The sequence below is a fragment of the Notamacropus eugenii genome, chromosome 6 (assembly GCF_028372415.1).
Source record: "Notamacropus eugenii isolate mMacEug1 chromosome 6, mMacEug1.pri_v2, whole genome shotgun sequence".
Lineage (NCBI taxonomy): Eukaryota > Metazoa > Chordata > Mammalia > Diprotodontia > Macropodidae > Notamacropus > Notamacropus eugenii.
The window spans coordinates 387538718-387561870 of NC_092877.1; the positions used below are offsets into that span (position 1 = coordinate 387538718).

A 23153-nucleotide genomic window follows, 5' to 3' on the forward strand; every position below is an offset into this window, starting at 1 on the left:
GTACCGGGGCCACCAGCGGCTGTGGGAGGGTCATCAGGAGGAGGAGGCTGGGGACTCAGGGAAGGGGGGCAGGGAGCCAGAGACCAGGCCTGGACAGGCCAGAGCTGGACTGGGGAGGCCGGAGACAGCCAGGGGAGACGGTGCCCCGGGCGGGCGGAGGAGAGGAAGGGGCAGGTGGCTGGATGGTGCCCGGGGCGAATGCACGGGAGAGGCACAGGTGAAAGGTGGCACCTGGGGCCCTCATTTACCACTACCCGTGGGAGCATGGCAGATCGCTCCAGCTCTGGATTTCCTCAGTTTCCCCATCTGTCAGATGAGGGGTGATCTCTGACCTCTGAGGCTCCCTTGTCACTGCTCTGGGGATTCCAACATCTGCATTCAGTTGAACCCCCCTTTCCTAGCAGGGGAGATAGGAAGATGGGCATGCCAGGGAAGGCGGGAGCTGGGCCAGGCTCGGTCAGACTTATGAGACTGGCAGCGAGTGGCTGGAGAGGTGGGACTGAGGCCTGAGGGCAGAGCAGAGAGAGGCACAAGATGGGAAGGCCCAGCAGGCAGGCAGCCCGGTGAGCACCAGGGGGGCATCCCAGAGGAGAGGCCGCCTCCACCCATAGGTGCAGGAATGCCAAGGAGGAGCAGTGCTGAGGCATGGCTGGCAGTGCCCCATCGGAGCGGGTGCCCTTGAAGATGCCCCCATTAGCTCCTAGGCCTGCTGGCTCCCCCAGGGGAAGGCTGAGTCCTCTTCATGCGGCAGCAGCTCCCTGCTGTGGTCCTTCATCACCCTAATGCAGGGCTAGGCAGCCTCTCCGCCAGGCTGGTGCAGAGGGATTTCTGTGCCAAAGCAGACCGGCTGCCCAGATTGGGCCGAGTGCATCTTCCTTGGAAAGGAACAAGGCTGGCATGAGGGGGATTCCTTCACATCAAGCCCAAAGTGCCTTCCCATTTCTCCCCACCAGGGAAGGACGGCTGCTGGGCTCATCTGGGCCCCATCCCTCCTCTCTCCAGGACATGCTTCTATTGCAGGTCAGAAACCTGGAGAGAGGGCACTAAGAAGCTGGACTGTCTCTTGGGGAAGGAGGGTGGGCAGGCTTAGGGGCCCTCCCAGGAGCACTAAACCAGGCTTAGGATTGCAGAGAGGGCCTGGGCCTTCAGCATGAAAGATCAATGTAAAAGTTGGGAAAGGGGCAGCGAGCAAGCCTTGCTCCAGGAGGGGATAGTGCAGTCAGTTAGGACCACCTCCAGTAGGCTGGACCAGCCTAACTTGGGTGTCCCAGGTTTCTTTTGCCCAAGTGTTCCCAGGCATGGCCAGTGTGGGGCTGGCTATTAGGCCACCTCAGCCCACTCCACAGGATTCAGTGATGTGCTTTTCTGTATGGCAGGGGGCACAGGGCTCTTTCCAGTCTCCTCGCAATGTCCTAGCCAGGCTCAGAGCTGAGGCCAGCTGCTGCCAAGCAAAGTGCTGGCAGATTCCACTGAGTGGAGAGCCTTGAAGTCTGCGGGACAGGGCTTCTGTCCCTGTGAACCAGCCTGACCTAGGTCAGGGCCCTCCTTCAAAGAGGATGCACTGAAGAAAATCCAGCTTTTCTCAGCATCCCATGCAGGTCTCTCCAGCCCAGAGGGGCTGCAGAGAACACCAGAGAAAAGTGGAGCCATTCCACTTGGATCACAGTTGAGGGACCAGGGGCGCTCAAGGGGAGAGATGACCCTTGGTTCCCTAGCTCAACCAATCCAAGCCCACATAATAGCTATTCAGAAGCTTCTCTCCCTCCCCAGCCTTAGCCGAGGCCCTCCCTAACCTCACACATTTGGCAGCCATTTCTCTCAACCCATCCCCCACCCCCTGACATCATGTCCCACCCTCCCCTAGGCTCTGTTGAAAAGGTGGTCCTTTCTTTGCCTAGGCTGCCCTTTGCCTGGGTGCCCTTGCTCCTTCCCACCTCTTCTCCAAGAAGCTACTGCAAATATTCCCTCTCCTCACCCACTGGGGCCTTCCCTACAACTTCCAACATGCCCAGGTTTCCATTCCAAAACCTCCACCTACTGGCCCCACATGCTGCTTTTCTCCATCTGTCCTCTCTTTCTCAGACAGATTCCTCCTTCTCACCCCTGGCCCATCTGGCTTCTGACTTCCTCATTCACATGAAATGATCTCTCCAAGGTTATTGGAGATGGTGATGGTGGCCTGAACCCTGGCAGAAGCTGTGTGTAGGGAGAAGAGCTGGTGGTGATGGAGACCTTAATTGACTAGCTATGGAGGGAGAGCAGGTAAAGGCTCCAAAATTCTGGGAGGCTAAAAGGACACTGGTGCCCTTGACAAGAAGACAGACGTGTAATGGTTTGGGGGGCAGGGTGGAGAGACAAATTCAGTTTTGGACAAAATGAGTTCAAGATGTCTCTGGGCTCTGGGACATTCAGTTTGGAATAGCCAACATTTGGTGATACAGGGTCCAATGTCAGTGGAGAGACTAAGACCAGATAGACAGATCTGGGAGTCATCAGTATAGAAGTGAGGGAAACACACAAAGAATCCAAGGGTTCTGTGTGTGTGTATGAGTGTGTGTGTGTGTGTGTGTGTGTGTGTGAGAGAGTGCGCTTGTGTGTGCATGTGTGTGTATGAGTGCATGTGTATACATGTGCATGTGTGTGTATGAGTGCATGAGTGTACGCATGTATGTGTGCATGAGTGTTTGTGTGTGTATGTAAGTGTGCGTGTGTGTGAGCATGTGTGTGAAAGGGAGAGGAGAGGCTTATGGGGAGGAAGAGGAAGAGGAGGGAGGGCCATGGAGAGAACCTCAGAGAGCATCCATGCCTGGTAGGTCATGATACGGATGATTAGTTGGCAAAGAATAGTCAGACAGACAGCAGGTGAACTGAGAGACAGACTGTAGTGAGCACCCAAAGAGGAAAGCTTTCCCAGGAGGAGATGGTCATCAGTGATGTCAAATGCAGCAGAAAAGTCCAGAAGGAGGAAGACTGAGAAAAGACCATCAGCTCTTGGCAATTGAGCGATCATTGGTAACTTGGGGAAAAGCAGCTTCAGTTTTGGGGGTGGAAGGCAGACTACAAGGGCCTGAGGACAGAGAAGACAGGAAGTGGAGACAGTGAATGTAGATGGCTCTTTCAAGGAGTTTGGCAGATAAAGGGAAGAGGGACACAGGACCCTAGCTGAAGAAGATAGGAGCATCCACTGAAGGGGTTTTGGGGACAGGGGAGACCTGGGCATGTTTGGGGACAGTAGGAAAGGAAGCAGTTGACAGGGACAGAGTGAAAATTTGACCAAGGGAGGGGATTCCTGAGGTTATAGTCTTCTGGAGAAGGGGAGAAGGAAAGGGATAAAGGGCACTTGGAGGAGGAGGGGTGGTCTTGGCAAGGAAAATGGCCATCTTCTTGTTAGAGACTCAGGAAAAGGAGGAGAGAACAGGAAATGATGTCAAGGGACTAAAAGTGGACAAGAGAAAGGCATGTATGCGTATAAGGGGATGGGAGTCATTCCAGGCAAAGAGAATCACCGAACCAGCAGGGACGTTTGAGAGGTGCTCATTTGGACTCACTCTGGGCCCTCATTTGGCATTAGAGAAGCTAAGATTGAGAGTGACGGAGCATCACAGGCCCACAGCAAGATGGTCTCCAAGTTGAGGCTGGAACTCAGGTTTCCTCACCTGTAGTCCTGGGTTATTCCCACTCACTGAAACTGATAGGAATGGGCTTTTTTGATGGCACTTTTGGGGAACTACCTGGATGACTGAAGCCCTGCCTGGGTCCCCAGGCATGTGGGTCTGCTTTACCTTTCCAGCCTTGGCTAAGGCAACATCTGTGGAGCAGCCATAGATCACACTGCTTGTTGAGCAGAGCTACCAAAAAAATTAGTGAACAGGAGCAGGTAATGGACCAAGAAGTCCTCCTGCCCCTGGGCCCACCCACCCCAAGCTTGATTGGCTGCCCAGGACACCCTGGGCAGGGACTGACAGCCCCCAGAGTCAGGGGGCTCTTTCTTTCTGGGCATTCAGCTCACCCATGTCTACTTCCTTTCTTTTGGGCACATCACACAAAAACAAACCCAGACTTCTTTTGGTCCCTGGTGGTAAGAGATGGGGGTATTATGTCACCAAAGAGGGAACCCTCAGGTCAGTAAACAAACCCTGAGGGAGCTTAGGTTTCAGCACGAAGCCAGATGGAGAGCAGGAAGTCTACCCCAAGGGCACAGTGCCCTGTGGTTGTTGATGTAGGCTGTGGATACAGTCTGGGTATCCAGGATGTGTCTCATTCATTGTCCTCTGAGCAGGGAGCAGGAAGGGGAGACCCTCCCATTTTCCCACACTTTCCCTTTAAACAGTACTTGGGACTTCCCAGGACTCGTTTACATCTCTCCCCCTTTTCAATCAATCAACAAATACCTCCCAAATACCTACTGTATGCCGGGCACTGAGGTAGGCTTCCAACACAAAGACAATAGAACAAAGCATCCCTCCTGGTAGGGAGCCTGTATTCTAATGGGGATAAGTTTAGAAGAGTGGCACATAGGGGCGGTGGGGGAGGGGAGGACAATGAGTTCTGAATTCGTTCATTCAGTAACTAGGACCTACTTTGTGCCAGTCCAGGGAAGGTGCAACATGGAGGAAATTGAAGGCCTCTTCTCTGATGGAGCTTACAGCTCACGGGCAACCCTTGATGCTGACAAGAAAAGTCTTTTTGCCCCTTCTAAACAAGAAAGGAGGGTCTTCAAAGACAAGGGAGGGGAGAGGGTCAGCCAAGAGGCATTACTGACAGAATTCAAGCTGCAGAGACGACCAGGAAGGGGAGGACTGAGGAAGTAAGTGTCCCTGGCCTTGGGACATAAGGACCTTGGAGAGAGTTTTATTCAGATTCGTTATAGCAGAGAGACAGAGATAGAGAGGAGACAGAGAGAGACAGAAAGAGACAGAGGGAAAGAGAGACAGAGAGTCAGACAGAGGCAGAGGAGAAGAGAGATAGAGAGGAGAGAGAGACAGAGAGATGGAAGAGATCTTAGAGGCTGTGGAATCCAACCACTCCCTCATTTTAGATAAAAGGAAACTTAAGGCAGAGATAGGGCAAGTGACTTGTCCAAGGCCAGTCGCACAGAGAGGTCAGAGACATGTCCTGTGAGGGCAGGGTCTCTCTCCAATGTACCAAGAAGTCAGTCCGATTGTCAGAGATGCTGAGATTGTGTGAAATGAAGGTATGGACCCCTTTCTAGACTTTTTTCTGGAAGGTTGGAAGGAGGAGTGAGGGTGGTGGGTGGCCTAACATAACGGTCAAGGGAAAGGCTTTAGTTTTAAGATCGGGGAGATAGACATCAGTGATAGAATACTTGGGAAAAAACAAGGGGATTTTATTTTTGTGACTGTTATTGGCAGATATATACAATGTAAGTGGCAAGGAATACCTGAAGTCAGTCTGGGACCACAGATTTCCAATCAGCCCCAGGCAGAGGAAATCAGAGTTTCAAGTTCATCAGGTTGGCTTTTACTGCCTGTTCTCAGCTAGGTGGTGACTGACAGCCGAGGCTATGGGCTAAAATAGCTGTCAGCACAACCTCATCGCACGTAGGATCCATTCTCATCTCATCCCTCATTTCTTCATACCAGTCCTTTGACCTTGCTTCCGATGACCTCTTTATTATGCTCCCCACAGCAGTTGTTCCAAACGATCTCTTCTCAGAACGCTGATGATAGCACAGCTGTCAAACTCATGGGGAAACACTGAAGCCCCCGGCACTCCAGTGCTGCTGAACCAGATCCAAAGGTCATTGGGAAATATTGAACAAAATAAATAAAAACGTAATACCATAGAGATAATGTGAATTTGTGCTTTGAGTGTGACCTGACTGACCTACCCTACCTCCTCCCCACTTCCTCCCCACAGAGACCTCCTACTTCGCTGGAAAAAATAGAGGCCAACTTTCCTCTCCTTTCCTCCCTTCCCAACTTCAGATCCCTCAACATCCCCTCCTTTATTCTAGTGTCAGAGGATGAGACTTTCCCTTGTCATTAGCTATCCCACTGCACTCATCTTTGATTTCATCCCCCCTCATCTCCTCCAAAAACTTGACCCTTTGATCATCCTTATCCTCTGTCTCTGTCTCTCTTTCTCTCTGTTTCTCTCTCTGTCTCTGTCTCTGTCTCTATCTACCTTCCAATTTTCAACTTTTCCTTCCATCTCCTTTCCGGCTGCTTATACACATGTTTGGGTCTTCCCCACCCAGAAAAATCTTCACTTTCCTCTCCAGTCATCCCTTCCAATGATCTTCCTATGTCTGTCTTCTATCTTAGCTATCTAAATCCTTCTTTCTCCACTTTCTCAACTCCCACTCACTTCTGAACCCCTTGTACTTCAGCTTTCACTCCCATTCCTTGATCTCTCCAAGGGGGAGGGTTTGAGGGTACAAGAAATGGACTAAACAGGGACCCAAGAGGAAAGGAGGAAGCAGCACAAAGGCCACAGAGGGAAGGGTTAGCAGTGGCTAAAATTGCATCTTTCTCTGGGGTCAGAGGGAAGAAAGGATGGATGAAGAAATGAGGGCTTTGAGGGAAGAATGAGGGAAGCTGAGGGTCGTCCTAAGATGGCCTGTTCTGGAGCGTGGGTGCCATTGTGCTACAGGACTGTAAGGAGATCTTGCTCCCTGGGAAAAATTCAGAGAAGTGTAGTAAGACTTAGTGTGGACTGAGAGTGAAAAGAGCAGAACCAGGAAAAAACACCCCCCAAAAAACTAGAATGGAAATGGAGAGAACACAAAACCAACCAGAAATTCAATCCTGTGAAATTAGGGTGACCAAGAAAATATAAGAAAATGCACCTTCCTGTCTTTGTAGAAGCGAGGGGCTATGGGTTTGGAACACTACAGTCATTGTTATTTTCAGTCAACGTGTTGGTTAATTTTGCTGAACTGCAATTTTCCCCTTTTTCATTCCTTTGATACAGAGGATTTGTGTATGGAGACAAGAAAAATACACTGGAAAGAGAAGGTGATACACAAACAAACCAAAAACAGGCCTCACCAAGAAAAGTGGCCATCACTTCGTTGGAGAGAGGGAGCTAGGCGTGTCACCAGGGACTCTTCAAGGCTTCGCTTGGTCCGGAGGGATGGGCAATCACCGCCCTGCCTGAGCTCGGAGGTTGGTGGCATTTCGCAAACGTTCAAAGAGCAGATTTGTCCATGTTCTCCACAGTAAGGAGATTCATGGATTCATGGTGATGGAGGGAGCACCACTGGGGACACCTCAGCAGCCTGGCTTCAAGGCCCTCATTCTTGAGCCTCAGGTCCTCCCTTGTCCCTCTTTGTCCTCTCAGGCTCCAAGCCTTGGATCCTCCACCCTTCACAACAGCTTCTGTACCCCACCCCCCCCACCCCCGCAGCCAACACCCCAGCTCAGATCCATGTAACTTGGTCAGTCCAACCAGCATTTATTGTAAAGTGCTTCACACAGGGTTGGCACCTAGTAAGTGCTTTATAATGGCAGGTTCCTTTTGCTCCCCACTCTTCCCCCATTCCTCTCTCTATAATTCTTTCTTAGTTCTGCTAAGCTAAGAATGCCCAGCTCTCTGCCAGCCCAGCAGTACTCTCTATACAGCCCCCGGGCCTCCCCTCAGAAATAAAGTGAAAGAAGGTCCTAACGATGCACTTTGTCCTGGAAGTGGCCTCTGGCCAGGCCACTTCAGACCCCCTTCTCCTCTTAACAGGCTGACCCCTTGCCTGCCAGTCATCAGCCCTAGCAACTGGTCCTCTGGTCCTCTGTGGGTCCTTCTCCACCCGGGTACTCCCTCAGGGAGGGAAGGAAGGAAGCAGCCAAGTAAAAGGGCCTCCCATTCCCACTGCCTGGCTCAGACCCTCAGTCCAAGCAAGAGACTTGTCATGCCAGTGGCCTCTGAGCTTTGTGCAGGCACCTCTACCCCCTCCATTTTACCGATGAGGGGGAGGGGCAGGTCTCTGTCAGTGTGGGCCAGAGGTGGGACTGCAGCCCAGGTCTTGTGCTCCCCCTCTGCCCCACCTTGGGTCCCTCTCCAGAGGACACAGGCCTCCTAGCTCCCAGATAGCAGCTGACTGGTCATGGGCCTGGAGTCGCAAATGCAAAACACAGGCCCTGAAGTCCACCTTTATTTCCACTTTCCTCCTCTGATCCATTACCATGGCCACTGGTAAACAGGGAAAGGCAGAGCAGTCCAGACCTTACCCTGCTGCGGGTCACACCCTCTCCAACAACCCCACAGGACCTTCTGTCCCTTCTGAGATTCTAGAGCCAAAAGGGGGAAGCTGCTTATCTCCCGGGCTCAAGCCCTACCTTCCCAAGGCAGGCTGGAAAAGGTAGTGCTTGTCACACAGGATAGTGTGGTCTGCTGAGCCCTAAGTGTGTGGAAATACAGGTGGAGCAGAGCCCTCAGGCCCACTCCCTGGTCTTCCTGCCTCCCTGGCCTCACTGCTCAGGGGCATAGCAAGGGGGTGGGAGAACAACATTTTTCGCTGTAGCACGGAGGGCTAGGGTCAGGCCTGGGTCCTGTATCTCAGGAAGGACGTGGATGAGCTGGACATCATCCAGAGAGGAGTCTGCAGCCTGCGGCCCTGCCCTCTGATGATCAGCTGAAGGGCCTGAGATCAAGAAGAGATTTGAGGCAAGGATGACAGCTGTGTGCTGCAGGCTCAGTGTTGGCAGAGTGGAGCTGAGTGACCTGAACACCAAGTTAGGGTGGCTTCTGCTTTGGAGTCCCAGAGTCAGAACCTGAAGTGATCACTGATAGTCCTGACCCCTCCTCGCCCTGGGGCACTGTGACAGGAGATCTCAGGGACACACTGAATTTTCTCTAGGGCCCAATGGAGCCTGTCATCCATTTGTGATTGCTGGCTGACGTTTGAGCCCTATCGAATTTTGGAAGTGGGGGGGAAGCTGCTCATTTGCCTCGCAAATGGAAGTCATTTGTATCCCAAACTCACCAATGGAAAATGAATTTGATGGCCAAATTCCAATCAGCTAGCTGTGCACCAGGGCTTTGGAGAAAGTCAGGGTAGGCACAGGCTACTCCCTAAAGACACATCTCCCTAATATGACCTCTGGGCTCCCAGGGCCTCTCCACAATGACTGGGCTAGACTCCGTGACGAGCAGCTGGTGGGCAAGGAGAGGAAGGGTCTGGGCCCTCAGTGGTTCCCAAGGCCAATTCCTATTGTTCCTGGGTCCAGTTCTTTGCCACAGGGGCCCTGCTAGCCTGCCCAGATATGTCCTGATCTGGCTGCCCAGGTGGGAGGCCACCCCTCCTAAGAGCCCTGACTTCTGCACTAGTGGGTGAAAGGGTCCCTCAGGAAATAGAGACCAGAAACGACTAGGTCAGACTACTTACAGGTATTGTCCAAATTCCAGCAGGCCAAACTGGCACCAGAAAAATGGATTCATTCCATCCATTCATTCATTTATTACACATTTACTGCCTTCAGGTGACAGATGAGGGTGCATGGTGCCCTTTCCACCCCCAAAATCTCAGTGCTTCCAAATTCCCTGCTTTTGTCAAGGACACCGCAGTCTCCTGGATCCTGGTTTTCAGTCCTGGCACCATCCTCACCTCCTCACCCTGTCTTCTCCCACATGGCCAATCTACCCATGACACCTCTGCCATCTGTGCCCTCCCCTCCACTCATGCTCTGGTTCTCATCCCCTCTAGCTGGACTATTGTCACGGTCTCTTAACTGTCTCCCTGCTTGGCACATAGTAGGCACCTGTTGGCTTGCTCTGCCTCCTCAGATCTCTGGGGGACAGACTATTGTCCCATTCCATAAAGAGGAGGCTAAGTGACTGGCAAACGAAAGGACCAGGACTATGTTCCAAGGCTCTGAGTTGGCCTCTCTCCCCATGCTGTTGTTTTGTGGAGAGAGGTTGACAAAGCTGACACCTTGCTTCTAGAGTCTAGGGCTGCTATTACTGGGGTGGGGGACCCACAAGTGAGAGCCTATAACCTTACCCTGGGCCTCCCCCAACTGAACATTCTAGAGCACCCTAGAACCTGTGAGGTGGAGAATGCAGACCAGTGGGGAAACTGAGGTTCACTGAAAAGGGACCTGCCTCCCCATGATCACAGAGCTGCCATGTATGCAGACTGGGACTCCTGCCAGCAGGATCTTGGTAGACATAAGGTCAGGGGGCTCTCCATCCAACTCAAAAGACGTGTCTGGAGCTACAACTCAACTCAAAGAAGCTGAGGGTGCCAAGCTGGAGGGGAAGGCTGGGGCCTGCCCTCAAGGAGCTCAGAGGAATCATCAGCCTCAAAGGCTGGTGACCTTCCCAGAAAGGGGTGCAGGCCTCAGCATCCCCATCCAGCAGCTGAGGAAACAGGTTCTGAGAGGGGTCCCCAGGGTCCCCAGCACTGCCAAGAACAAGGACTGGCTCCTCCACAGCACAGCACTGGCCCTCCCACCTCCTAGGAAGGCCCTGAGCCCTGGGAGGGGCCATGCTGGAAGGGAAGGATTTCAGCAGGTAGCAGTGAGGAAGCAGAAATCTCCCCCACTCCTAGCCTCACAAAGTGCTGAGGTCATGGCAAAGGTAGGACCATCCCTGGATTGAGGCCCCAGGGAGGAATATCTGCCAGCGTCTCATTCTAGAAGCCCAGGGTCAGCCCCTCCCAGGTGGGGTGGGGTCACTGACATCATCCTTACTCATCTAGGGCAAGGGACCAAAGGGGCCCCTCTCCCTTCTGATTCCTGGTTCCCCTAAGCACCCTCCCTGCTTGGCTTGGAGGAGCCAGCAGGTGGTCACTCAGGTCCCACCCAGGAGGTCAGGGCTGGCTCAGGGTCCCCAAAGAGCTAGGAATACTGTCTTTCACTACCACACATCACAATACAATGGGGCAGCCAGAACTGCCAACTTTGCTCTCAATTGGGACAGGTTGACCCATAAGGTTTGACTGCCTCTTAGGAAAGAAAATATTGAAATGAAAATAACAAAAGAGAAAGACAGAGAGACAGAGAGAGAGAGACAGATACAGAGACAGAGAGAGACAAAGGGATAGAGAGAGACAGAGAGATAAGAGAGACAAAGACATAGAAACAGTCAGCAAGGGAGAAGACAAAGAGAAACAGAGACAGACAGGCAGAGACAGAGGCAAGAACAAGGACAAACACTGAGTCCAGAGGAAGAGAGGGCGCCATTCCTTGAAGGCATCGGTGATTTCTGTGCCTGGATTGTGGTTCTGGAAATGCCTTGGTATTTTGGATGGACGGCCCCTCCTGGGAGTCCTCAGAAGTCAGGCCCACTCCTGCCCTCCCTGGAGCCAGAGGATCGGGTCTCAGCTAGGCTGTTGTGCCTGGGCAGGAAACTGCCTTGCCCTCCTCACCCCTCGAGGGGTGAGAAGAGAGAGAGGCAGGAGCTGGGGCAGCAGAAGAAGACTGAATGGGCTGGGATGCCAAGGCTCTGGTCTGGATTCTGCTGCTGACTGACTGCCTGCCTTCTCAGACCCTCCCCTTAAGGCCTGTTTCCTAGGATGGTATTTTGAATCTGGAAGTCAGTGCATATGCCCATGAGAGGTAGGTCAAATTTCCACGATGCAGGGACCTTTGCATCTTTTACCTGTGTCCCAGCACACTAACCCTGGCCAAGGTCAGGGCTCTCAAGGATTCGGCTCAGTCTCAAAGATGCTGCCCCATTAATCAAACCCTCCATGGTTCCAACTGAAGGAATTAGAGTAGGCAAAGAAGGAACAAAACTCTCACTCTTTGCAGATGATGTGATGGCATACTTAGAGAACCCTACAGAATCAACTAAAAAACTACTTGAAATAATGAACAACTTTAGCAAAGTTGCAGGATACAAAATAAACCCACATAAACCATCTGCATTTCTATATACTACTAACAAAGCCCAGCAGCAAGAGATAGAAAGAGAACTTCCTTTTAAAGTTGCTGTAGACATAACATATCTGGGAGTCCACCTGCCAAGACAAACCCAGGGACTATATGAACACAATTACAAAACGCTTTTCACACAAATAAAGTCAGATATAAATAACTGGAAAAATATCAGTTACTCATGGGTAAGCTGAGCTAATATAATAAAAATGACAATTCTACTTAAATTAATTTTTGTATTCAGGGCCATGCCAACCAAACTACCAAAAATTATTTTATAGAGCTGAAAAAATAATAACAAAATTCATTTGGAGGAACAAAAAGTGAAGAATATCAAGGGAATTAATGTGAAAACAGGCAAAGGAAGGCAGCAGTGATCACCAAAACTATCTGGTCCTGGCTAACCAAGGGGTGGATAAGTGGAATGGGCTAGGTAATGCAAGACATAACAGTCAATGACTACAGTGATCTACTGTTTGATAAACCAAAAGATTCCAGTTTCTGGAATAAGAACTCATTATTTAACAAAAACTGCTGAGAAAACTGGAAAATAGCATGGCAGAAACTAGGCATAGACTAACATCTTACACCATATGCCAAAACAAAGTCAAAATGGGCACACCATTTAGATAGAAAGATTGATACTATAAGCAAACTGGGAGAGAAAGGAATAGTTTTCCTGTCAGATCTATGGAGAAGGGAAGAATTTATGACCAAACAAGAGATGTTTTACTGCCAGTGTTTCTGATAAAGGCCTCATTTCTAAAATATAGAGAGAACTCAATCCAATTTATAAGGATACAAGTCATTCCCCAATTGATAAATGGTCAATGGATATCATCAAGCAATTTTCTGATGAAGAAAATAAAGCTATCTATAGTCATATAAAAAATGCTCTAAATCACTATTGATTAGAGAAATGCAAATGAAAACAACTCTCAGGTACCACCTCACATATATCTGATTGGCTAATATGCCAAAAAAGGAAAATGATAAACGTTGAAGTAGACATGGGAAAAGGGAAGCACTAATGCATTGTTGGTGGAGTTGTGAACTGATCCAACCATTTTGGAGAGCAATTTGGAACTACGTTTAAAGGGCTATAAAACTGTCCATACCCTTTGATTCAGGACCGTATTCCAAAGAGGTCATAGAAAAAGGAAAAGGACCTACGTTATTTACAGCAGCTCTTTCTGTGGTGGCAAAGAAGGAAATTGAGGGGATGCCCATCAGTTGGGGAATGACTGAACATGTGTTATCTAACTGTGATGTCATACTACTGTGATTTAAAGAAATGATTAGCAGGTGGATTTCAGAAAACCTAGAAGGACTTGCATGAACTGGTGCTGAGTGAAGTGAGCAGAACCCAGAAAACACTGCACACAGTAACAGCAACACTGTAACAGCAACAGCAACATTGTAACAGTAACAGCAACACTGCACACAGTAACAGTGACACTGTAACAGCAACAGCAACACTGTAACAGCAACAGCAACACTGTAACAGCAACAGCAACACTGTAACAGTAACAGCAACACTAACAGGAACAGCAACACTGTAACAGGAACAGCAACATTGTAACAGGAACAGCAACATTGTAACAGTAACAGCATCACTAACAGGAACAGCAACACTGTAACAGGAACAGCAACACTGTAACAGCAACAGCAACACTGTAACAGTAACAGCAACGCTAACAGGAACAGCAACACTGTAACAGGAACAGCAACACTGTAACAGCAACAGCAACACTGTAACAGTAACAGCAACACTAACAGGAACAGCAACACTGTAACAGGAACAGCAACACTGTAACGGCAACAGCAACACTGTAACAGCAACAGCAACACTGTAACAGTAACAGCAACACTGTAACAGGAACAGCAACACTGTAACAGGAACAGCAACACTGTAACAGGAACAGCAACATTGTAACAGGAACAGCCACAGTGTGTGATGACTAAGTTTGTCAGGTTTAGCTCTTCTCAGTGATGCAATGATCCAAGATTTTCCAAAAGACTCATGATGGAAAATGCTTTCCACAACTGGAGAAAGAACCATGGAGTCTGAATGCAGATCGAAGCAGACTATTTTCTCTTTTTTGTGGATTTTCTTTTTTGTTCTGATTCTTCTTTCAAAACATGACTAATGTGGAAATACATCTAATACATATATAGTCTATATCAGATTACTTTCTGTCTTGGGAGGGGGAGGGAGAAAAAAATTTGGAACTCAAAATCTTATAAAAGTGAATGTTGATAAAAAGGCATTATCCTTAAAAACAAACAGCTTTAAATTCCAAATTCTCTCCCTCCCTCCCTCCCCCTGTCCCAATGAGAAGGCAAGCAATTCGATATAGGTTGTACATGTATAGTCATGTAAAACATTTCCATAATAGCCATGTTGTGAAAGAAAGCAGACGAAATGAACTTCAAGAAAAATAAAATAAAAACAAGTATTGTTCAGTCTGTATTCAGGCACCATCAGTTCTCTGGTGATGGACAGAATTCTTCATCCTAAGTCATTGTATTACTGAGAAGAGCTAAGTTATTCATAGCTGATCTTAAAATATTGCTGTCACTTTGTACGCAGTGTATTTCACTTTGCATCAGCTCATATAAGTCTTTTCAGGTTTTTCTGAGAGCATCGTATTCCATCACAATCACATACTACAATTTGTTCAGCTATTCCCCAATTGTTGTGGGCATCCCCTCAGAATCCAATTCTCTGCCACCAGAAAAGAGCTGTTGTAAATATTTTTGTACATGTAGGTCCTTTTCCTTTTTTATTTTTTTTATCTCTTTTGGAATGCAGACCTAATAGTTGTCATCTACCCTCTGGTATACATGGTTTTAGAGCCCTTTGGGCATAGTTCCAAATTGCTTTACAGAATGGTTGAATCAGTTCTCAACTCCACCAACAGTGCATTAATGTCTAATTTTCCCACATCCCCTTCACCTTTTGTTATTTTCCTTTCCTGTCCTATTAGCCAGTCTAATATGTATGAGGTAGTACCTCAGAATTGTTTTAATTTGCATTTCTCCAATCAATAGTGAGTTAGAGCATTTTTTTCATATGGCTATAGAGAGCTTTGATTACTTCATCTGAAAACTGTTCATATCTTTTGGTCATTTATCAACTGGGAAATGGTTCTTATTTTTACAAATTTGATTCAGTTCTCAGTTCTCTACATGTTTGAAAAATGAGGCCTTTATCAGAGAAACTTCCTTCAAATTTTTTTTCTCACTCTTGCTATTAGTAACTGTACTTCCCTCCACCCTATTCCTTCCATTTATTCTGCTGTCTCCTTTTACCTTGTCCCTCCTCAAAAGTATTTTGTTTCTGACTACCCCTTCCCCTAATCTGACTTCCTATCACCCTCCTCTTCTCTTATCCCCTTCCTCTCCTTTCTTGTAGGGTGAGGTGTATTTCTATACGCAATTGAGTGCATGTTATTCTCTCTTTGAGCTAATTCTGATGAGAGTAAGGTTCACTCACTCCCCCTCACCTCCCCCCTTCCCTTTCACTATAAAAGTTTTTCTTGCCTCTTTTATGTGAGATAATTTACCCCATTCTACCTCTCCCTTTCTCCCAGCACATTCTTCTCTCTCACCCCTTATTTTTATTTTTTTCTCAGATATCAACACTTCATATTCAATTCAGACCTGTACCCTCTGTCTATACATCCTCCTGATAACTACCCTAACAATGAGAAAGGTCTTATGAGTTACAAGTGTCGTCTTCCCATGTAGGAATGTAAATAGTTTAACCTTACTAAAAGTCCCTGATGATTTCACTTTCCTGTTTACCTTTTCATTCTTCTCTTGAGTCTTGTATTCACTGCTTATCCTTCTCTCTCTCTTTTTATCCCACCCCTTCTCAAAAGTTTAGTTTGCTTCTGACCATTGGCTCCCTAATCGGAATACCTTTCTAAGAGCCCCTGCCTTCTCCTATCCCCTTGCCCTCCTTTTTCTCTGTAAGTTAAGAAAACATTTATACCCTTCTAAATATATATGTTATGTCCTCTCTAATCCAGTTCCAATAGGAATAAGGTTCTAGCACTGCCTGCACCCACCCCCCTCCTGCCTCCACCGAAGCTATTCCCCCATTCACCCCTCATTTGCATGAGATAATTGCTCCATTTTACCTCTTTCTGTCCAATCTAAGTTTTTAGGACCATTCCATCATACTCAAGTCAACCCTAAGTCAGCTCTTTCAAACTCCCCAAGTAATGCCAACATTCTTGAGAGTGACAGATAACATTTTCCCATACAAATGTGAAGTTTGACCTTAGTCAAACCCTAACCCTAACTCTAACCCTTATAATTGGTCTTTCATGTTTACCTTATTATGTTTTTCCTGATTCCTGTGTTAAATTTTGCTCTCAGTTCTGTTGTCTTCCTCAAGAATGTCTGAAAGTCTTTTCATTAACTAAATATCAATTTTTCCCTTGCAGGGACACACTCAACTTTGCTGGGTAGGTTTTTCTTGGTTGCAAACCCAGCTCCTCTGCCCTTGGGAATATCATAGTCCCCTCCTCAGACTTTTCCAGTCAACATTCCTTCCACTGCCTTTTCCCCAGAACCCGAGGACCATCATCTCCTATCATTTCCCTCTGTTCATTCACTTTGATATTTCTCAACTGACCTCATTCACTTCCTGGCTTCGACTTCATCGTTAGACCACAGTGACAATCAGCTCTGAGCTCTCTACATCATAGGTTTGGGTGAGGAAAACACCTTGCCATCCTTCATACCTCTTAGAAATGGGGGTTTGTGTTAATACATACAATAAAAAATTCTGTACTGAATTTTTGGCAGGGGGAGGTATGTGCTGATGGAATGGAGACTATTTGGGGTTCAAGCCCTTCCACTGACCCTGGGCTCTCCCTTTGCCCTCTTGGTGCTGCCTCAGTTTCCTCTCTGATGACCACTGAGGTCCCTCTAGGTAGGTCCAGGTCTCCTGTGACCTAGAGAGACAGCAGCACCCACTTGCAGAGAACTGTATTCTAAGTCAGCTCAACAAAGTCTTAGAGAATCCAGGACTCCTTGGGTAGGGAAGAAACTCCCGTGGCCCAGACCTGCTAAGACAACCATCCTACCTCCAGTTTCTTCCTCCTCCAATGTACCTTGCTTGGTACTGCCACCTTTCCAAAATACCACTCATCAACTCCCCATGGCTCCTCCCTGCTCTCAAGACCCAGTCCAGCTTCCCTCCCCAGCCTTCAGAGTCTGCTGTGATTGGGATCTGATCTGCTCAGCTCCATCTCCCTGCAACCTGCCATGACCATCTGACTCCACTCTGTGTGCCATTTCACCTTGGCTAGGCTGGCTTAGCCTAGCTGCTGGTTGGATAATCCTCACCCTTTGGAGACCTGCTGACTTCTCTGTTCCATGCCAAGGCTAGTGGAAGGCACTTCTTCAGAACCATAGCCCTGCCTTTCTCAACTTAGGCCAGCAGCTGACTGTGCTGGGGTGTTGGGAATCGGTGCTAAAGGGGTGGGTGCAGCTGAGGGATTTGAGACCCAAGGAAGACCTCTGGGCTCCATTCCTCTCCCATGGTTTGCATTTGTTTGGGGAACACCATGTACCTCTCTTTTTCACCTGAAATGTCTGGCTCTGGCAGGCCAAGGTCTGTCTGGTGTGATAGTCAGGCAGTGGGGGTCTTCCCACCTAAATCCTTCCAAATGAGTCTTGGAGCATTTCAACGGACGCTGGGAAATGAGCCAAGTGCTGGAGTGAGTCTTTCTGTCTCCTCATGGATCAGATGGGGAAACATCCCCCCAGAGGCACTGTGACCTTACCAATAACCCCACAAGTTCCCTGCAGAGCCTCCTCTGGAAAATGTCCATCTACGCCATTCACCCTCAGTCCTGGGACCCTCATCCACAAACAGGAACATTTTCATAAACAAAGGGCAGAAAGCTGCAGTGTGGTCTTTCTGAACTAGAGACAGAGGAATATGCCTCAGCGGGAGGTGATCTGCCCTAGAGCTCAGGAATTGGGGGAGCACAGAGCACAGTGCACCCCTGTCCAGCTCTATAGTCAGGCTGCTACGATGGAGCTGAGGAATGAGCCTGGTGAGAGTTGACCAGCACTCCACCACAATCATTCCAGAGGCTCCAATAGAGCCTCTGAGATAAGGCTTCCTCCCTTCCCCAGCTGCAAGCCTGACTTGAGGGCAGCACTCTGGCTGAACTGCTAGCTTCCAGGACCTGCAGGACCCAGACCCAAGGCAGATCCAAAGCCAGCAGTCAAGTGGACTCTTGGCTGGGGCCACAGAGCTCCTCCAGGAGTTCAGCTTGTCCTTGAACTTGGCCACATTAGAGCCATTAGAGGGAGACAGGCATTTCACCAGTCCTAACAAAGGACACACCCGGTTATGTCTTCATGATTACACACACACAGGGGAAAGACTCCCTAGTAACCTTGGGCAGGTACCCTGCCCTCTCTGGAACCTCAGTTTCCTCATCTGTAAAATGGGGTAGCAACAGAGCCTTCATTTGACAGTTGGTAAATGTCTGAGGCTGGATCTGAACTTGGGTCTCCCTGACTCCAAGTCCCTGCTCTGGGCATGGTGGTGCCCCTATGGCCCATGCTCTGAACTAGAGCAAGCCCTGAACCTCTGCCACTGGCCTGGCTCAGGCCTTTCCTGCCATGTCCCCCTTAGTGATCCCCCGCGCCTGCACCCAGGCTCTCTTTCTCCTCTATCCCGCAGCCAAAACCCTCCAGCTCTACTGGGCAGACCACCAGAGAAATGGTGGAGATTGGAGGTGCAACCAGTAGTCCCATGGCACTGGATAAAGTGCAGGCAGAGGTTGGCCTTGGTAGGGGGTGAAGCCCGGGAGGGGAGGGGCAGCAGGCACGTGACCATTATACTGGGAAGAGGGGAGAAAGAGCCAGAGGAAGTCTCAGGGAAGGGTGGAGATAAGATGGTGAGCTAACAGGGAAGGGTGGGATTGCCTCCAGCAGTCAGGGCCCAGGTGAGGCCACCTAACAGGCCTGGGTGGACGATTTCCTCCATCTGTGTACAGTGACTCAAGCAGGAGCTCAGAGCCTATAGAGTAACCCAGGGGAGACTTGGCAGGCCGACACCCTCCGTGGGCAAACATGCCGGAGGGGTCAGGATGGGAAGGGCAGAGTAGTCGACTTTTCTACTGTTGTCTGCCTTTACCATGTTGGGACGTTGAGCGGGATGAGCCATTGAAGGGGAGCTGGCTGAGGGATGCCCCGACCCTGGCGTTTAGCTCTGGGAATGGCCCAACCCTTCACCTCTTGGAGGAAAATTGGGCCTGTGGCAGAGAACAACTTTCTCCTAACTGGGCCTCAAGGGGAACGTGGCCATAAAGGCAGGGCAATAGAGGGAGGTCAGGGAGGGACTGCCCTTGTTAGCCAAAGGCCCCTGTGCCCCCCCCACCCCAAGTACAGACCCTTCCAAAGCTGCTAAGAGGCACAAGGACACCACGATGTCCAGACTCAGCCAGTCTGGCCTGGACCTGGGTCAGAGGCATCTGGGACATCTGGGTCATGGTAGGGCCCAAAACTGATGCTAATCTTGGGAGCCTTCACCACAGGGACACCAAAGGTGCATGTGGGGGTCCTTGCAGGGGCACCAAGTGCTGCTGGGGGAAGTCTCCAAGGGGTTTCCTGCACCACTCCTCCCGATGGGCTGGGTGCTTTCTATGAGGGTGCCCCCAGGTCTATGGGAGTTCTCCCTCAAACGCTGATTCTATTACTAATGCCTGCTGGACATTCCCCCCGGAAACATCTCAAAACCACCTCTAAAATGGAATTTATCTCCTCCTTCCCCCGGTCAAACTTCCCCATTTCTGCTGAGGACATCACCCCTCCTTCCCTTATCTGAGTTCAAAACTTCTTTCTCCACTCATCTCCTTCCCCCTTCCTTCGACACATTCCCCCATTACACTGGGGGGCCCTTGAGGGAGGAGACCCCATTCTTTATCTCTCTATATGCCCAGGGACTGGCACTGTGGGTGGTCCATGGGAAGCTGTTAGAGAAGGCTCCCGGACCCTCAAGCAGGGCAGGTGTGGATCAGTGGAGAAAAGAAGCCCAAACACAGGTTATTTTTTTTTATATAGAATTTTTACAATATATTTCTCTTCATTTGTATATTATACCCACAACTTTCTTTTTACAGGCTGAATTCAATTGGTATCATCTCAAGGCTTTCTTTTCAACCAAATAAAAATCCAAAATAGGAAACCCGTAAGAAAAGAAATCTAAAACTGTGTAATGAAAATAAGTCACCTTTCATTAGCAGTATCATTTTTTTTACATTGTAAATGATCTGGAGCAAAGAACTGTTTCAATCTTCATTTAGGCACATATTTCTAGCATACCTCTTAGCAATACCTGTGTCCCCTTACCTCCACAGGCATCATCGGTTGGGGCCCAAACAACATGAGTCTTCAAGAATTCCTTTGTCCCCTCCAAATCAGGGACAGTTCCATTAGTCAGCTATAAGGCAGTGTGAACTGGACCATTCCTGTCCTGTTCGAAGGGCCACAGTCCTTTAGGAGAAAGGTGGTCGCTCAGCTTTCCTATGGCTGCCCCAATGTAAAAAAGAGCCTGCAATGGGGAGGAGCTCACCATGAGCTCAGGGTTCATTGATGACTGATTTTCCTGATGTCAGAAAGAAAACAAAGGCTTCTGCTAAGGTCTTGTGGCAGGTCTGAGTGGCACAGCCGTCCCTGCCTTGCTATGCAAGCCATGCTGAGCTTGGGCACCTGCACTTTACTCTGGGATGGTATGCAGAAGCCAGGGAACCTGAGTACCCACAGGGCACCTGTCCCTGCCCTCTGGCCAGCCCACTCAAAGGGGAACACAACACCTACAAACCTAAGCAGATACTTCTTCTCTTCAGATCCTAGGTCAAGGCTTCTGGTCACAGAACAAGAGCCTCACAAAGACAAGTTTTGGACTGTGCGGAACTGAAGGAAGGAAGACACACAAAGACCCAGCAGTCTCTTCCTTGGACCTGGAGTCTTACCTGGCTCCGATCCAGACATTCCTATCAATGGTGCACAAAATCATAGTGTATCAGCAGCCAGGCCAGGAGATGGGTGTTCCCCTTAGGGTGTAGTGGGAACACACAGGGACCATCTCCTAGGACCCTGACTACCTATTTCTTCAATAACCACCAGCTAAAGGCTGAGAGTAAAGCTGCCCACTTGGACCGCCCAGTTATTGCTGTACTGCTGATTTCAGAACTGTTTCAGCCCATGGCTTGAGGTCATTCTGCTCAATATTGCCCCTTAGCAAATCTGAAGTCACCAGTAATGGAAAAGGGAAAAAATGGAGAGAATTCTTTATATTTTCAAAAAGGCGGCTGGTCTCATTCAGCCCCTCTGTGATCCTTGGTACACAGCCTTCTGTCCTGGCCAGGTGGCGAGTGTGTCCTGAGCAGCAAATGCCTTGAGAAGCCTGTGCACAAGTAGAAATGCTCCAGGGGACGAGGGGGAGGAAGCTCGGCCTTCACTGGATACTAGGGCCCAAGCACACCCGTGTCAGGTCTGTTTGGTTCTTGGAAGGTCACTTGTCTGCCCATGGTCACTCCAGGGCTAGCCCCAAAAAGTTCTCTCGGCCTGAAGACACAAAAGCCACCCACGAGGTGTGTCCGCTGGGACAGAGTTCGAGGGCCCTCACCCCAGAGGAGGAAGGCCTTTCAGAAATGACCTTCCACGCTGGCCTCTCCATGCCCAAGTCCCGGTGCACAGGGTAGCAGAGGACATGCCTTCTGCCAAGGAACTGGCAGAGACATTAGCCCTCCCAAACACTGGTCGACTTGTTTGGGTAATCAATGGCGAGACTGATGGCAGCAATGTTTCTCAAAGCCTGTGGGGAGAAAGGCAGCGATCAGCAATCCTGGAGGAGAAGGGCTTCCAGGTCAGTGGCCAAGAACAGGGGTGAGTGGCAGGGGACATCGAGGGACACTGTGATACCCCACCAGCACACTGGGTCCTTGTCCAAGCCTCAAAGTGCTGAAATGAAAGGGGAAGTTTTCTCTGCTGGAAGCAGATAATTAGATTCCAAATACCTAAAAGTCTGATCCTGACCTACCTTTCCAGGCCTATGCTGGAGTAATAAGCCTTTCATGCATTAAGTGGTCAAAAAACCCTTCTCACTGCTCCCCACCTCCCCAGTAGGCACACAGCAGATGCATAATAAGTGTCTGATCGACGGTATACTGATTTTATGGATGCTCCTTAAACTCAGGGCAAACTGCAAAGCTTTAAATGAGAGCAGGCTGACTCCCCCTGAACACAGGAAGGAGATTCCCATGAAGGCTCTCTCTCAAGGTAGACTCAGTTCTTATTACAGAAATCAGCATTCTCACAGAGCCTGAAGGCTGAAAAACTCATTCTTTACCTCTGTTATCTCGCTGGGCCTCCCAACAGCCCTGGGAAACACTATTGGGCTAACGTTCCCATTTTACCAAGGAGACTGAGGCTCAAAGACATTACAATCCTCTACTAGTTGATATCAGGAGGGGGATTTTAACTCAGGCCCACATTCACCAACACCACTGCTCTTTCTCTAATGCCATGCTGCCTATCCTGGCATCACAGACTGAAGCTCACAGAGCTTCTCTTTTTTATTCTAAAGTGGCTGTTCAGTCCTATCAAACTCTTTGTGACCCTACTGACAACTCCACGGGGTTTTCTTGGCAAAGATACTGCAGTGTTTTGCCATTTCCTTCTCTAGTCTATCCCCATTTTACAGATGAGGAACTGAGGAAAATAGGGTTGAGTGACTTGGCCAGGGTCACACAGCTAGGTAGGTGTTTGAGGCCAGACTGGAACTCAGCTCTGCCTGACTTCAGGCTCAGAGCTCTATCTACCTCCCTCCTTCTAAAATCAGTCATCATGAAAAATATCCCAATAAAATTTTATAAGTGATCATACAGAAAACCACAAGCTCTACTATTCACAATTCAAGCTTCACACCAAAAAGAGCAGACCAATAAACTGGATATTTTAAAATCTCCAATTAAGCACCAAATTGGGAATCCTGAAAATCAAAGGAGAGATCAATAAAATGGAAAGAAAACTACTGAACTAATAAATAAAACTAGGAGCTGTTTTACGAAAAAACAAAACAAATGAGCCATTGGATAATTTGACTAAAGAGAGAAGAAAATCCAATTAAAAGGGTGAATTCACCACCAATGAAGAGGAAGTTAGAAATTATTAGGAAATTACATGACAATAAATCTGACAATCTAAGTGACATGACGAATATGTGCAAAAATATAAACTGACCCAGATAACAGACAAGGAAATAAATACTTAAAT

General features: G+C 48.9%; 1 protein-coding gene and 1 long non-coding RNA gene across 7 annotated transcripts in view; one reads left to right on the plus strand and one right to left on the minus strand.

The window, feature by feature from the left end:
* The first annotated feature begins 1 nt into the window (after nt 1).
* LOC140510383 (uncharacterized) lies at nt 2-20211 on the plus strand. 2 transcript variants are annotated; one of them, XR_011969217.1, is made up of 3 exons: nt 2-4807; nt 6937-7130; nt 16295-20211. It is a non-coding gene; the product is annotated as an uncharacterized lncRNA (long non-coding RNA). The 2 variants fall into 2 exon arrangements; XR_011969218.1 differs by having other exon boundaries at nt 3-2262.
* Nucleotides 20090-23153, minus strand: part of ZZEF1 (zinc finger ZZ-type and EF-hand domain containing 1) — a 56674-nt gene continuing 53610 nt past the window's right edge. For 4 of the 5 annotated variants that reach the window (XM_072618932.1, XM_072618931.1, XM_072618930.1 and 1 more), the window contains one exon: nt 20090-21693. In XM_072618932.1, coding sequence (XP_072475033.1) covers nt 21619-21693 — 75 coding nt within the window. In that variant the 3' untranslated portion in view covers nt 20090-21618. The remainder of the gene's footprint in view (nt 21694-23153) is intronic. The other variant, XR_011969216.1, reaches the window with a different exon arrangement.